Source organism: Miniopterus natalensis, chromosome 14 (assembly GCF_054644295.1).
Source record: "Miniopterus natalensis isolate mMinNat1 chromosome 14, mMinNat1.hap1, whole genome shotgun sequence".
In the NCBI taxonomy this organism is placed as follows: Eukaryota; Metazoa; Chordata; class Mammalia; order Chiroptera; family Miniopteridae; genus Miniopterus; species Miniopterus natalensis.
The window spans coordinates 9090532-9103349 of record NC_142094.1 but is presented as its reverse complement, the minus strand read 5'-3'; the positions used below and the strand labels follow the sequence as shown (position 1 = coordinate 9103349).

The following is a 12818-nucleotide window of genomic DNA, read 5'->3' as shown; positions in this document are numbered from 1 at the left end:
GGGAGCTTTAAAACATTTAATCGAGACTTCTGTGCTGGCGGCAAGCCCTGCAGCTGTCAAGGGGAGAGCACCGGGCATCCGTGGGTTCAGCAGGGTGCTCTGGCCGTAACACCCCCAGACAGGCACCACCAGGGCAGGCAGCACACTGCACTTCTTCACTCCCCGCTGCTTATTTCTGCTCCTAATGCTTCGCCACGACAACCCCACCATATGTCTGAGATATGGATTAAAAATTCCCGCTTCAGTTTCCCCTTTATTAAATGTTTCCCATTATAAAAGCAACAAAACTACACCATAATTGTAAATGCAACAGCTTTAAAGTGTCCACAGTTTTGCAGTGTAAGCCAGCTATAGTAACAGGTGTCCCGACTGTGTAGTTTTTAGAGTTAAAATTACAGCATTCACACCATCTTTCTCTTGCTTTGAAGCCTGTGTTGCTACATGGTCTTCACCAAACTTAAAACATCTGCAGGGCAGTTAAGCGTGGACATGACTGTGAGTTACTGTGCAGCAGGGAGGCTGTTTCTGGTTTTCACCAATGGAAAGAGATTTGGGGTGAAAGCCTGTATGATTAATATTTTTGAGATATGTTGCATTATTTCCTTGGTATAGCTCCATTATTGTAGATTTTGAGTTAAGGGGTGTGTTTTTAAAATAAGGTTTGATACATGCTATCAAGTAGCTTATAAAAAGTTTAGACACGTTCATGGATCTACCAGTAAGAGTCTAGAGACCTGCTTGACTGCGCCCCTGCCAGCAGGAGCATTTTCCCTTCGTTTGCCATTGGAAATGGTGAGAGCCCTTCGGAGGTGAATGGAGCAGTGTGGCTGTGATGTGCCTGGTGAGTGTCACGCCAGAGGCCACTGCTCGTACGCTGGGCCTTGAACACGTCCCTTAGGTAGCCTTCCTGCTGCACAAGCAGCTTCACTCCAAGGACAGAATTCAGGCAGGGGCCTAAGAGCTCAAACAGAGTGCTGGCGAGTTGTTTGGATCCTGCCCATTCCCATTTCTCCCCTTGAGACACTTTTTTCTTAGAATTAGTGTTCCCTTCTTATTTAGCAAAAGATCAGCAAAGAAAGGAGTTAAGAGAAAAGGTTCCCCTTTGCCCCTATGAAGGATCTTGGTCTGCACCATGGACTTGCCCCCTGCTCCCTCTCTGCTCCATCACAGCCATGGATTAGCACCCCCGCTCTGCTCCATCGCAGCCATGGGTTAGCCCCCCGCTCCCTCTCTGCTCCATCGCAGCCATGGGTTAGCCCCCCGCTCCCCCTCTGCTCCATCGCAGCCATGGGTTAGCCCCCCGCTCCCTCTCTGCTCCATCGCAGCCATGGGTTAGCCCCCCGCTCCCCCTCTGCTCCATCGCAGCCATGGGTTAGCCCCCCGCTCCCTCTCTGCTCCATCGCAGCCATGGGTTAGCCCCCCGCTCCCCCTCTGCTCCATCGCAGCCATGGGTTAGCCCCCCGCTCCCTCTCTGCTCCATCGCAGCCATGGATTAGCCCCCCCCCCCGCTCCATCGCAGCCATGGGTTAGCCCCCCGCTCCCTCTCTGCTCCATCGCAGCCATGGGTTAGCCCCCCCCTCTGCTCCATCGCAGCCATGGGTTAGCCCCCCGCTCCCTCTCTGCTCCATCGCAGCCATGGGTTAGCCCCCCGCTCCCCCTCTGCTCCATCGCAGCCATGGGTTAGCCCCCCGCTCCCCCTCTGCTCCATCGCAGCCATGGGTTAGCCCCCCGCTCCCCCTCTGCTCCATCGCAGCCATGGGTTAGCCCCCCGCTCCCTCTCTGCTCCATCGCAGCCATGGGTTAGCCCCCCGCTCCCCCTCTGCTCCATCGCAGCCATGGGTTAGCCCCCCGCTCCCTCTCTGCTCCATCGCAGCCATGGGTTAGCCCCCCGCTCCCCCTCTGCTCCATCGCAGCCATGGGTTAGCCCCCCGCTCCCCCTCTGCTCCCTCGCAGCCATGGGTTAGCCCCCTGCTCCCTCTCTGCTCCCTCTCTGCTCCATCGCAGCCATGGATTAGCCCCCCGCTCCCTCTCTGCTCCATTGCAGCCATGGGTTAGCCCCCCACTCCCTCTCTGCTCCATCGCAGCCATGGATTAGCCCCCCCCCGCTCCATCGCAGCCATGGGTTAGCCCCCCCCCCGCTCCATCGCAGCCATGGGTTAGCCCCCCCCGCCTCCATCGCAGCCATGGGTTAGCCCCCCCCTCTGCTCCATCGCAGCCATGGGTTAGCCCCCCCCGCCTCCATCGCAGCCATGGGTTAGCCCCCCCCCCGCTCCATCGCAGCACAGCCCCCCACTGCGCTTGTTCTCTATACCCTTCAAGCACCCCTCTTGATCCGCTGCCCACCGAGTGGCTGGCATGCAAGGAGACATTTCTTCGCCAGGCTTGCCCTAGTGTTCATTATGCTTTCATCTCACAGCCATGTCTTAGGAAGGGGTTTCAGTGTGGGCAGCTTCCCCAGGATGGAGGCACGGCTGGGCGGGGGCTCTGGCTCGCCATGGGGTGCACGCACGTTAGGCACCTGGCTAGCCAGGAGAGCCTGGTGGTAGGATGAAGTGGAGACTGGAGATGGAAATCAGTTAGGAGACATTTTCTACATTTTATTGCTTTTTCTGTCAACGGAAAGGTTTGATGTTGACGTGCCTTTGTGCTCTAAAATAGTACAGTTGTCTTTAGTTCCTGGAAATTAAGCCTAAAAACGTGATAGGAAGACCATGGGGCTTCTCTTCCCTCAACTAGAATGAACGCCCTATTCCACTAACCCAGGCCCCCCCTCTCTGAAAGCCAGGCGTGTGCGACCTCTGCCCTGTGTTTTGCCTCTGTCACCTGGAATAACTGCCTTGGCCTCTGTCTCCACCCCCAGGACAGCCCCAGCATCTTCCCAGAGTAGCTTAAGGGGAAAACCTGAAGACTGATCAGCGAACAAGAATACGCAGCTCTGAAGAAGAACAGCCTCAGTTAGGAGAAGAAAGTGAGTGGCGGGGGACATCCTGGACGCCAGGCTCGCCGGTGCTGGCCCAGCCACCGACGCGCTTCTTAAATGCACTTTGCCTCGTTTTGCTTTAGATCATTTGTGTGTGAAAATGACTGTGGGAACTAGTTGATGTTTTTTATGTATATAGAGGAGATACTTAAGAAAATAACAGCTATAAATTGTAGACAATTAAAGATGTAAAAGACGACTTTAAGACTTAAAAGAGCCACGGCCTATACCCTTCGCTCGGACGGCGGAACCTCGGCACCAGTTGCCCGTGGTAAGTGCGCACGTACAATGCAACGGCTCGAGCAACTGACCTGTGCTCAAAACAGTTCAGACAGAGAAATACACTAAAGATACTTTAGATAAATCAAAGTAGAATTTTAACAAGGCTTTTAGTGATGCCCAGGTGGGAAGGAGAAAGAAGACAGAGACATGGACAACGGGAAAGAATAAGGCTCTGTCCGAACGGTGCACAGTCTTCATTTGTGCCGGCTCCAAACCAGAAACAGCCACACCTCCCTGAACAGGCAAAAGGCTAAACGAACGACTGTACATCTGCACACGGGCCACTGCCCAGCAGCGCAGAGGGAACGTTACTGCCACAGGCGGCAGCTCAGACGGGCCGGTGACATTATCAGTGAAAAAGGTCAAGCTCCAAAAGTCACGTACTCTGACTCCATCTGGAGAACATCCTCTAAATGACAGAGTTGTAGAAGCCAACCAGTGCTTGCCAGGCTTTCAGGCTGGCAAGGGCTGGCAGAGGGTGGGCACGACCGCAGGGTGGTAGCAGAAGAGATGTATCTGCGGAGATAAACACTTGTGTATGCCGCTGCTGGTGGTGGCTGCACCCAGCCGCACACACGAGAAAATGATAAATCACTGTGCACACGCATCGCACTGAGGTCAATGTCCTGCTTCTGAAATTGTAGCTGCATGAAATGCAACAGTTGGGGGAAGTGAAATGGAGACTGCATGGGGAATCTATGTATTATTTTTGCAACTTTCTGTGGCTTTGTAGTTAATTTAAAATAAAAAAATTAGAAACACTCTTGCAACCTAAGTGCAGCAATAAACAGATCTCTGGACATGTGTCAAGGGCTAGTTTGTGAGTGACCACAGGGAAGCTGAAAGCTCCTCAAGAGCAGCTGAAGAGTGAAGCATTTCAGGGTAAATGCCTCAGTTTCCAGAACTACCCAAATTATCCACTGTCGGTCGTGTCCTTAAAGATTCCTGAGAGAGATGCTAAAATGAAAGAAAATGCCTGGCATCTTTATCCACGCCCCAGGTTTTCTGGGGGTGGCTGGGCACAGGTGGCAGGTGGGTGAGGGGACCTTGAACCGGTGCCTGTCTGCCCTCCCAGGGCTGCGGGCCCAGAGCCGGAGCGCGGCCTGGCTCAGCGACGGGCTGCAGCGCTCCTCCCCGGCGTCGTGAGCGTCCGCGGGCTCGGCCGCACGGTGCCCAGCAGGGCTGACCCTACACAGCAGGGCTGAGAACAAAAGGGGGAGCCCGGCCGGCGTGGCTCAGCGGTTGAGCATCGACCTAGGATCCAGGAGATCGCGGTTCGATGCCCCGTCAGGGCACATGCCCGGGTTGTGGGCTCGATCCCCAGCAGGGGGCGTGCAGGAGGCAGCCGATCAATGACTCTCATCATTGATGTTTCTATCTCTCTCCCTCTCCCTTCCTCTCTCTGAAATCAATAAAGACATTTTTAGAAGAAAAAAAAAAAAAAAAAAGAACTTGGATTATGGCCTCCATGCTGCCAGCTCTGGGGTGTCACTAACAATCTTGGAAGATCATCATCTTATAGGTATTTATAGCTTGTTATGGTTTGTTTTCTAAGTTCTCTGTCTTCCATTATTTTTCAAAGGTAATCCATAAAGGAAATTCTGACAACACTCAACTATATAACTTTGTGCCAAAAAATATATTTCATTCTAAACATTATTAAATAAGCTGTACAACTGAGAGAACAGTCCGGAGATTACAAACCCTCCGACACAGTCGGGGCCCAAATATAACCACTGACTCACACCCAACGGTGTCCTCTAGTCCAGGGACCACCTTGGACCTGATGACACGTCAGTGAGCATGTCACCTTGTCAGAGAGCACGCTATGGATGGGTCCCTTCGGCGCACTTGACATGCGCTGTGTGGGAGAGCAAGAGCCATGCGGGCATCTGAACCGTGTGAGTTTTCTAAACTCGGGGCTCAACATGAACTGAGGTGCCTGGGGAGCAGATAGTTGAGCCAGATGGTGCTAGCATCCCAGAGAAGTGTCTGCCCAGAAATAAGGCCACATGTCAGGCCCTCCCTGCTTTTCAGAGAAACAGTATAGATTATATTCTGCAGGGCCTTGTCTTCAAATCTCCTGAAAACGGAATTGATTTTGGTATCCACTACCCTTAGACAAGGGCAAATTTGGTATTCGGTGCCAAGAGAAAGTATTTTTCAGGGGGAGTTTAAAAGACCCTCAGTTTCTGGTTATCTGTCACTGGGGAATGGTAGCCCAGCACAAAACCCAGTGGCTTTGTTCTCTATTGTTTCAAGTCAATTAGAGTAACTGGCGACTCCAGGAGTGCTGCGGTAATTTTTACAGGATCATTGTACCTTTTATTTAATTTTAAAGCTGTTTCCAGCCCTTTGTGGAAGGGCACAGATAACTAACTGTGCTTAGCCACACATACATTCCAAACTAGCTGTCCTTTCCCAGTCACTTCAACAATTCTTTCTACTTTTCTGACACCCTTACATCTCAGCAGAGCCTGCCTGTGTCTAACATGGGAATTTTCTGGCTGTCAGACACTTGTCCAGGGGGTCTGTTGGGTTTATGTTAGAAGGCCCCATAGGTTACAGAGCCTAGCACCCCACCCATGTCTGATTATGCCACCCCGCTGCCTTCAGAACGGTCTAGTCTTGTACCATGGGAGACACAAGTGGATTACAGGTCTTAGGTTCATCCAGGCACAGCAATTCCTTGGAATTCAGCTCGGGAGGCAGCCATTGTCACTGGAATTCTAGGCAAAACCCTGGTCCTCAAAAGCTCTGGTTTTCTGTGTGTGGGGATGGCCTCCAGATGGGCTACACCAGTCACCAAGACCTGGGGGCTGGAGACTAGAAAACCTGTAGCACAGGCCAAGCATCCTGAGCCAGCTGAAAACTCTCAGAATAGACCACACACCTTCTTCAGCAAAAGAAGCTTGTGGTCATTGGAGTGTCTAAAGTACAGCTAGGCATTTTTAAAGACTAATTGTGTGTTTGACATTATCCTTGGTAATCCAAATTTTAAAAAATGGCATGGAACAATGGCCTGCCAAGCCCTGCTAAGGCTGGGAGCTACACCCGGGAAATTCTGAAGGCACCCTGTGGCTGTGAGAGAAGCGCTGGGAAGGAGAGGCGTAAAAGAGCTGACGGCACAGACGCCACCTGCTTTTAATCAATTGTTTCATAAACATACCCGAAATATATAGCAGGTGATATCAAAACTAAGCAAAGGAATTACAATTTATTGAGCACCTAGTATGAGCTCAAATTGGTCTGATGCCAAAGGCCGTGCTGGCTATTGAGCACAGCCTTGCTGCATGCCCGGGCCGCCCGCGTGGCTGCAGAGCCTAGGACCAATGGTCTGGCTGGGGCTTCCTCTGTTGTCAAAGCTCCCCTTCCATTAGCTCTGCAAGCATTTCTTGGGGCACTGTGCACTTTCCCGGCTGACCCCAGCAGCTTGCTATTTTTCCAAGGGTCTCCGGCCTGGAGCTGTGTCGGGGCGATGCCAGGCAAGCCTAGAATGGCCATGGAACAGTCTGCTCCAGTGGCCTCAGAGGGACATGATGGGGAAAATTAACATAATGGAAATGCAATCGACACAGTGACCAGCTGTCCCCCAGGTGCAAGGTGGTATACAGGAGGGTGTCTAGGGTTATCTCCGTGGATGAGTGAGAAGTAGTTTCTGCAAATTTGACTCATCCACAGGGCAAGATTATCTCTTGTACTTGGCAGTCATTTTTGTATGGACAACCAAAGTAGTGGCCATAGCCACAGTTTAGCTCCTCTATCTACTCCCTCTCTATCTGGGACAGGAATCTAGACCCTTACCTGTGTGATAAAGGTGTGCATTGTTGGGACAAAGCACCTCTCAGACTCTGAGAACAACAGAATAGGAATGGACAGGGTACCGCTCCCAGTTGTAGGGGCAGCTATCTAGTCACTGAGTGATGTTACACCCATAATACATTTATAAGAGGGTGATCTGCAGAGACAGAGGGTTAGTGAAGTGACCTGTGCCAAAGTTCATGCAAGAAGAGAGAAGTTCCAGGAGTTAGAAGATGGACATGCAGCCCATGAGTGCTGTGGTCCTGGGGGAGCTCTGCCTGGGGCAGCTGGAGGCCGAATATTTCTGTGGATGTGTATTTTCCCCTCAGTGTGGTCTACGTCGCTGGGTGGCACTGACTCCACTCCCAGAAGGTGGGTGGGCACATGACCCTGACCTGGCCTATGAAAGCACGTGATTGGTTCTGGGATGGGCACTAACCTCCCCTGGGCAGATGAAAACCACTTTGGGGGATTTTTGCTAAAATCACTGGGACAGGGCATTCCTTGTGTGGCAGAATTCCTACGGGATTGACTATCAGCCTGGAGCTGTTGAGGGCACTGATGCCCTTATGCTGAGAGTCTGCTGAGAATGGAGCCGACCCAGGGAATTCTCACTGTGAGATGGAGAGCCACAGTGTCCTGAGGCCTTGTTGAGCCCAGAGATCTAGCTTGCCTGGAGCCAGGCCATTTTTGGCCTCAGGTATGTGAGTTGACGAATCTTTTTTCTTCAGTTAGTTTGAAATGGCCTTTTCCCGCTTACACTGAAATGCTACAGAGAAACCCAAGTGGAGAGTAAGGCTCATATGAAACATATGTGTGATATGAGATCACCAGGGCTAATATTCAACTTACATGTACAACTAGGGTTCTACTAGTGTGGAACTGTCGAAATACATCCAGTCCAGTTGGTAAGCAGCTACTCTACCTCCAGAGCCCCAGCTACCCAGGCCTCCTAGACCACTGCCCGCTATGTCCTGGATGCCCTACGAGCTACCAAGTAAAGGGTGAGTGCCTGAGACTACCGGGAGCTCCTGTGGCAGCCACTCAGACGGGTCCTTTGAAGGTCATCAATGACCCGCATGTAGCAAAGGTCAGCGGTCACTTCTGAGTTCTAGTCTTACTTGGCCCACCAGCAGCACGGGGCAGCACAGCGGCCACACCCTCCCTGAGGCACAGCTGGCTCTCGGGACGTCTTCCACAGCTGCAGTGCCCGCCTTTCTGGCTGCAGCTTTCAGTCTCTTCCGCTCCTTGTCCATGTGAACTCATTCCTGTGGCGATCTATCCAGCCTCATGCTTTAAAGCCTCTTCCAGACTCACCCTCACCTGGACCTCTCTGTGAACTCCAAACGGCCAGCATGACATTGCGCCTGGATGCCTGGCAGGCGTCTCAGAGCTGACGTGCCCCAAACTGAGCCCCAGTCATCACCACACCCACACAGTTCTGTACTCTCCCCATGTCATTCTCCAGTTGCTCCCACCTAGACCTTTGGTCTTATCCGTAAGTCCTCTCTCACAGGCACATACTCCACACTTGATTTGTCAACAGACGCCATCAGAGGTACCTTCAAAACATGTCCAGGATCTAAGCACCGCACCGTCTTCACGGTCACCTCCTGGTTCCAAGCCATCATCATCCCTAACCCGGGTCGCTCCTAACCGGCCTCCCAGCTCTGCCTTTATCCCACTGTGGTCTGTTCACCACACAGCAGCCGGGTGAGTCTTTTAAAATTCGTTAGTCACACCATCCCCCTAATACGCCCCATTATTCAGAGGAAGAGCCAGCACCGTCACTGTGAGCCCCGAGGCTTCCTTGAACTGGCCCCATTAGCTCCCTGACCTCTCCTCCCACTGAGTCCCTGCCGCCAGCCACCCTGGCCCCAGCCAAGGCCCTCGCTGCCCCGGCTTTGCTCTGCCCTTGGCCTGAAGTGCTCTTTCTGTTTCTGCACAACTTGTTTCTCCACTTTGTTCCCGTCTTAATTCAAATACTGCTTCTTGGTGAAGCCTTCCCTTATCACCCCGTCGAAGATTTCAATCCCCACGTCTATCTACTTTGTATTTTATACTTATACATATTATCTACTATGCTTTGTATTTCTCTCATTTGTTTTCTATTTTCCTCAGGAGAACATAAAGACAGGGAAGAGTCTGAGTATTTTGCGTGTTGCCCTGTCAAGCAGCAAACACCACACACAACAAAACCGATAGATAATTAACCATCGATAAGTGATTCTGAATGACTTGGTGGTCCATCCCATAGTCAGTACAGGCATTTTGAGTGCCGCTCCGGGGGACGCCCCTACCACCCCGCCCACGTTCCTGGGGACAACCGCCACCGCCTCCCCCGTCCACCGCCTCCCCCGTCCACCGCCTCCCCCGTCCACCGCCTCCCCCGTCCACCGCCTCCTCCATCCACCGCCTCCTCCATCCACCGCCTCCTCCGCCGCCTCCCCAGCTGGAACAAGCCCCACTGATTGCCCGGCCTTCTGGGGCGCTGGGGGCCTGTGGCGGCGCCTGGCAGGGGCTGTAAGCGTCACACGGCAGGGAAAGAGGAGCCCTGCCTCAGATTCCTAGACTAAACCTGACTCCATCCCCCACTGATGTGGCTCCTGAGCTTTCTGAGAGTGTCCTACAGGAGGACAGGCCCAGGCTTGCTCACCCACCTGAGCCTGAGGGCCCGAGGCCAAGGCTGGGCCTGGGCTGGCACTTCTGTCAACCTGACCCGCCCACCACGGCAGAGGCCTGCTTCCTGCCATTTTGGTCTGAAAAAGCCACAGAGCCCGTGGGTCATCCAGGCTGTTGGTAGAGGTTTGGTTGGCAGAAGGAACTTCCAGGGGGGTGGGGGGAGAGAGAATAATAAGGGGACACGCTGGCCACTCTGTGCATGACACCACTGCAGTGGGATTAGGCCCTGAGATGGAAGCAAGGCCAGTGCCCGGAGAGCCTGGCTGGCTCTGCCCGCATCCTTACCTTAGGCTGAGGGGCTCCTCCGTGGCGCCCTTCCCCTTCAAGCTGGGCTGGAAAGCGCAGAGGCTAAACGAAAAAGGCAAGGTTCATTTTATCAGCAGAGGCAGGACCCCCTCCAGCACCAGGGAGACATTTTCAGAGGCAGGCAGGAGATGGGTGCCTGACCCCCACCCATCCTGCCCTGGTCCGTGACCAGTGGACCGGGGTGCACCTCGGAAGCAGCCCTCAGCCTTGAGAACAACAATCATAACAATAAAACAAGTTGCAATAAGAAATACGTGTTTTAGATCCCTCCTCTGGGCCAGGCACTTGCCATTGCCACTGCCAGCTTCACTGGGGACAAGCGCCATCCTAATTTCAGGCTCCTGAGCGGGCCGGGGGCGGCTGGGTAACATTCACACCCGAGCGAAAGACACGCGACTCCTAGATTAACTGTGAAAACTTTAACGCCCAGAAATCACGAGGGGAAACAAGCATGAGGGTCAGCATCCCACGCCTACTTCTCTGGTTTGGTCTCAAATGGAGCTTGAAAGAAATTTTAGGAGGCAGCACAGCAGCGCCCTTGGGAGAACCTCAAAGGGAGGCGCAGAGCTACTGGAGGCGCGCCCAGGGCTGGCACGACGGCCTCTCTGCAGGGGCTGTTTTCCCCCACTTGCCCGGCCCTGTGGAGGCAGCAGCTGCTCCGGTGCCAGTGACGCGCCAGGGCCAACAGGAGGGCGAGGCTAGAGCCTCCGAGCACAAGTGGCCTGGATCTTCAGGTCAGGATGTCAAATCTCACCTCACAACTTCCAGCCAGAGTGGAGCCAAACATGGGCCCCCCGGCCACTCCAGCTCCTGAGTGGTCTGTGCTGGGAACCTACCTTCCCTTCTGTCCCTTCCAGATTCTCCACAAATCTCTATCTATTTATCTGCAACTTTAATAGTAATAAAAATAAATATTTGTTTTATCTCTTTCTTAGCTTACATTTCTTAGGTTGATAAATCTGTTTGGAGAAAGAGAAGTTAAACTAAAACAGCAGGCTTCTCTCTTTAAGAAAAAAGATGTTCGCGCAGACGTGGAAAATCAGTGTTTGGAATTCTTTCCAATGAAATATAAAATTAGAACAACTAAAATTGGCAACTGGGATCAAAAAGAAAGAATAAGCCAAAAAGAATTATTGGATAATTAGAAAATAAAGCCAGAAAATTCTGGAAGGCCTGCTCAACAGCCAGTCTCTTAAATATGTGGTGTCTGCACCGTTTTTTCCCTATAGTCATTACTGTCCCAAACTCCTTCAGGCCATGAGATGGAGCGTTTCCCGGGACTTAGAAAAGGCAATCCCATTGCGCTCTCTATACTTTCCCATAATTCAGCAGCTGTGTGGGTCAGTAAGTTCCTCCTCGTGTCTAACCTGAATTCTCCCCGCCGTGGGTCGAGAACAGTTCTGAGAACAGAGCTGAGCAGTCTGTCTGCTCCCAGCCCTTGATCAGTTTGCTCAGAGGACACTTCAAACCCTTACCTTTTGAAGACCTTACTCCGATCGCTGTTGTGGAAGACAAAAAACTTGGAGCATCCGTTTCGGAAAAAGACTTCCAGGGCAATGTCCTATAAGAGAAACCCTTTTATTGCTCCTGAAGTTCCCGGAATGGAGACACTGCCAGGCAGCAGAGCCACTGGCAACGGGTCGTTTGGGTCTCTGTGTCAGGTGTGAGAGGCTTTCAATCTAACGTGGAGCCAGAAGGCAGGAAATGGAGCCTCTCACGCCTGCGCCCTCAGAAAAACGTAACTTAACTAAGACCGATTTCCCATAAATGCCTGGGTTAGAGGGGCCGAGGCTCAGCTCCTCAACAGTGAACATCACCAAGAACCCTCCCCTCCTCGAACCAGTGAACTTACTGCTTGGACCCCGGCTGGACGTGCCCCTCTGCGCTCCTGGCCCATGAATACAGTGCCCTAAGCCCTCAACGGACTCACCTGGAGCTTGTATAGCGTGTCTCCCATGGTCATTCCTGCTATTCCCGCATAAACTCAAGCTTGCCTCAGTTTACCACTTTCTTTAGGATAATACAGGCCCCCTTCCTGGTTAGTCCTTCCAGCCCCCCACAGGGGGATACAAAGACTTCAGTGACAGAGGTGAGCAGGGTCTTATCAGAATGGGCAAGAGGTCAGGGGGCCTCAGGGTCCCTTTGGCCAAAGCAGGAAGCAAGAGCCCCACTCCCAGGACAAGCAAGGAGCAGACAAAGGGAGGAAGCGCCTGCTGACACCTTCGGACTCACTCCCGGGCGGGGCCGACGCTTTGCTTTCCTGAACCACAGGGTCACCTTAGCAGAAGCACTAGGGGAGCTGGTGTGCGACCCACAGACCTGCAGGCCTGGGGTGCCTGGCCAGGCCCGTCTGCCGAGCCACTGCTGTGGCCACACTGACGCAGCGGTGTTGTTTCACAGGTATGTTGTTAGTGGCTGAATGAACTCTGCAAGATTTCTTTCACTTTCCTCTCCCTCTTCCCTCCCTCTCTGCCCCCCTCTAACCCACACCAGGTAAATAGCAGATCTGGAATAGTGAGAGAGCGAGTCCACGTACGGGATGGGTGGGGTCTGGCAGAGAATTCCCAGGGCTGGAGGGAGGGACAGGGGAGGAGGTCTGGGCACGGAGGGACACATGAGCCTCGGATTTTTATCTATAAATAGAAATATAAATAACAGGCAAATAGATGATCCATATAGAATCTAGAGAGGCAGTGACTTGCCCAGCAACCTGGAGTGCCCACGCTCAGACCTCCTGGGGGAATCTAGGGCTGGACAAATGGCGACC

General features: G+C 52.9%; 1 protein-coding gene across 2 annotated transcripts in view; it reads right to left on the bottom strand.

Moving 5' to 3' along the window:
* The window catches only part of WDFY4 (WDFY family member 4), a 240722-nt gene that overhangs the window by 64368 nt on the left and 163536 nt on the right, over positions 1-12818 (bottom strand). For both annotated transcript variants that reach the window (XM_087824106.1, XM_087824105.1), the window contains 2 exons: positions 11527-11612; positions 10031-10093 (listed from right to left, as the gene is read on the bottom strand). In XM_087824106.1, coding sequence (XP_087680232.1) covers positions 10031-10093; positions 11527-11612 — 149 coding nt within the window. The remainder of the gene's footprint in view (positions 1-10030; positions 10094-11526; positions 11613-12818) is intronic.